Raw genomic sequence first — 2,842 nt, forward strand, 5'->3', positions numbered from 1 at the left:
CAAAGAAAGTGCTCAGTATGCATTTGTTAAGTGGATCAATGAATAAATCATTTGAAAGCTTTGGATTGTGAGAAACAAGGGTATTCATTACTTCTTCTTTCTCTGGAAAATGTGAAAAATTATCAACTTACTCCTCTCTCTTGTTATTTCTAATTTGGATATTTACTTCTGATTTATTTGTTGTGTTTCAGTTTTTTGATATTCCTAGCTTGAAGGTGAAGCCAGGATTGAAATTTTAAAAAGCTATGAACATGCATGTTTACAGAAGAATCTTGAAAGAGGTTTGTGAGGAAGATGTCACTAGATCAGGATGAATGAGAATGTTTTGAATAAATGAATCTGATGGCAAAATTTGGTAAGTTCATTAGGTGTTTATTTAACTTCACATTCTTTTATTTCTTGGAAAATATCACGATTCTTTGGATTGAATTATGGAAGGCTTTTTTGACTTGCTTGTTCCTCAGTGTGTAAATGAAGGGGTTCAGCACTGCAGCAATGGAAGTAGTGAGCCCTGACACCCCCTTGTTAATGGCCACTGATTCCTTGGCTGAAGGTTTGATGTAGAGGAAGATGCAGCTCCGTAGGTGATGGAAACCACCATCCTATGGGAAGAGCAGGTGGAAAAGGCTTTTTTCTTTTGCTGGGCAGAGGGGAATCTTAGAATGGTCTTGATGATAGAAATGCACTGCACACATAAGTGTCATAAGGAGGGTCACCACAGCACAGATTACAACAGTCTGTTCCATGTACCAAGTATTTGAACAAGAGATTTTCAGGAGGGGCAATGCATCCCAGATAAAATGATCAAAGGTATTAGAATCACAAAATTCCAGATTGAGGCCTAGGCTAAGCGGGGGGATTATAATCGATAGACCAGCTACCCAACAACAAAAGACCAGTCTTCTGCAGAATGTACCACTCATGATGGTCCCATAATGCAGGGGTTTGCAGATGGCCACGTAGCGGTCATAGGACATGATGGCCAGGAGGAAAAAATTAGTTACACCGAAGAGGTGAGTCAAAAATACTTGGCTGGCACAGTCATTATAGGTAATGACCTTGTCACCTGTTGCTATGTTATACAAGTATCTGGGAATACAAGCAGATGTGAATGAGATGTCCAAGAAGGAGAAATTTTGTAGGAAATAGTGCATGGCTGTTTGAAGGTGGGAATCCAGCAAGATGAGGGAGATGATAGTCAGGTTCCCAGTTATGCTTAGCAGGTAGGTGAGAAAGAAAAAGAGAAAAATCAAAGCCTGCAGTTGAGGGTCATCTGTCAGTCCCAGCAGAACGAATGCTGTTACTGTGCTGTTTCTCACTGCAGACTGCTGAGTTCTGTTAAGTCTGCATATGACATTGAGACACTTCATTATGGATTCTTTTAACAGTCTGAAATCTATCATAGTCATCTTTTGCTTATTTACTGTTATTTCAAAAATATTTGTAACTCAAATGCACTCTCTGTAAAGGACTACTTTTGACTCCAGTGGGTCTGTTATATCCTAGGAGCAAGGACATCTTTTGGCTTTTCAAGAATTCTGTTTGATGTACTTGCTTGACACTTTGCTCCTTATGAAAGCATTAAGATCTGTCAGACCATTTGGATTCACTGTGCACACTCTGCAGACACTTGAAGTCTCTGTTCCAGCTCAATGATGAAAGAGATTTTTTTTCTGTTATGCATACACATCCCTCGAATATCTCTAAACTCTATCATATGTGCATGTAGACACACACACACACACACACACACACACACACACACGCACACACACGCACACACACGCACGCACACACACACAACTTCTTCAGCTCTGCATCTGGCACCACCTTCTACTAAGGTTTCTCTCTCTGTAACTAATCACTTCTAATTCACCATGATGTAGACTATTGAATGTTTTCATGCACAATATACTTGTACTTATGCACAGCATACATTGATATTTTCATGAAGTGCTCTGGTAAATAAACTTCAAAGATATTACAGCTGGTGTATTTCCCTGACCCTTTTATCATTCTGTTGGTATTCTTTCACCTTTTTCCACTTCTTTCCATACTAATATTCCCTCCATATATTCATTAATGCCTATGTTCTAAAATGTCGGCTTTCAGGTGGTCGTTTCTAAATCTGTACCTTTATTTTGTAATACTCTTTATTCTCAGATGCAACCTGACATGTCTCTTGGAACATTTCACATGGACTATATCACAGATAAAACTCATGATCCTCTTATCTCTTCCTTCTGCTCTTCACATGTTCCTTTCAACAAAGTTAATCGATTACATTTGTTGATTACAATTCCATGGGACAGATATTTTCGTAAATACTTTGCACAGAACATCTGTTTTCTGTCTTTAACTCTCCTGAACAACTTCTATCCTTCCATCGGTTTTCAGTTTGATCTTTAAGGCCCCTGGAATGTTTCCTGTAAGTCTGATGTCTGTGCTATCTCTAATTCTGGTTGCTGTGTTTCTGTAGAAAATAATGTTTGCTACCATTTTAACATTTAAGAAGGAATACTTATTTGTGAGGATCATTAAATACATACCTTTTTTCATCGCACCACTAACGCAGCCTCAGATAGATTGTCAGCTGTCCAGTAAATGTTTCTAAGTGAATTTATGTATCACAGGTTTTCTGGACACTCATGAAATTTTCTTCCATTCTGTTTGAACTTCTAATTCAAAGCCCCCCCCCTTTTTTTTTTTACTTTTGGACGTAATCATCTGTTCTTTTTTTAAATTGCTTTCACCGCTTTTTTAAAAGAAAAACTGCCTTCTCTTGCTGTCTTCCAGTAAAATTGTGTTGATGTAGTTTTTAACCACTGAGCGAGTCTCTCTG

At 38.3% G+C, this 2,842-nt stretch overlaps 1 protein-coding gene across 1 annotated transcript; it reads right to left on the minus strand.

Annotated features, from left to right (window-relative positions):
• Positions 1-392: 392 nt before the first annotated feature.
• Positions 393-1,370, minus strand: LOC100510945 (olfactory receptor 6C2-like). Its single transcript, XM_021081413.1, has 2 exons — positions 732-1,370; positions 393-602 (listed from the first exon to the last, which is right to left on the minus strand). Exons 1-2 carry the CDS (start codon positions 1,368-1,370, stop codon positions 393-395), a joined length of 849 nt encoding a protein of 282 aa, XP_020937072.1.
• Positions 1,371-2,842: the final 1,472 nt, after the last annotated feature.

The sequence above is a fragment of the Sus scrofa genome, unplaced genomic scaffold (genome assembly GCF_000003025.6).
Source record: "Sus scrofa isolate TJ Tabasco breed Duroc unplaced genomic scaffold, Sscrofa11.1 Contig1617, whole genome shotgun sequence".
Lineage (NCBI taxonomy): Eukaryota > Metazoa > Chordata > Mammalia > Artiodactyla > Suidae > Sus > Sus scrofa.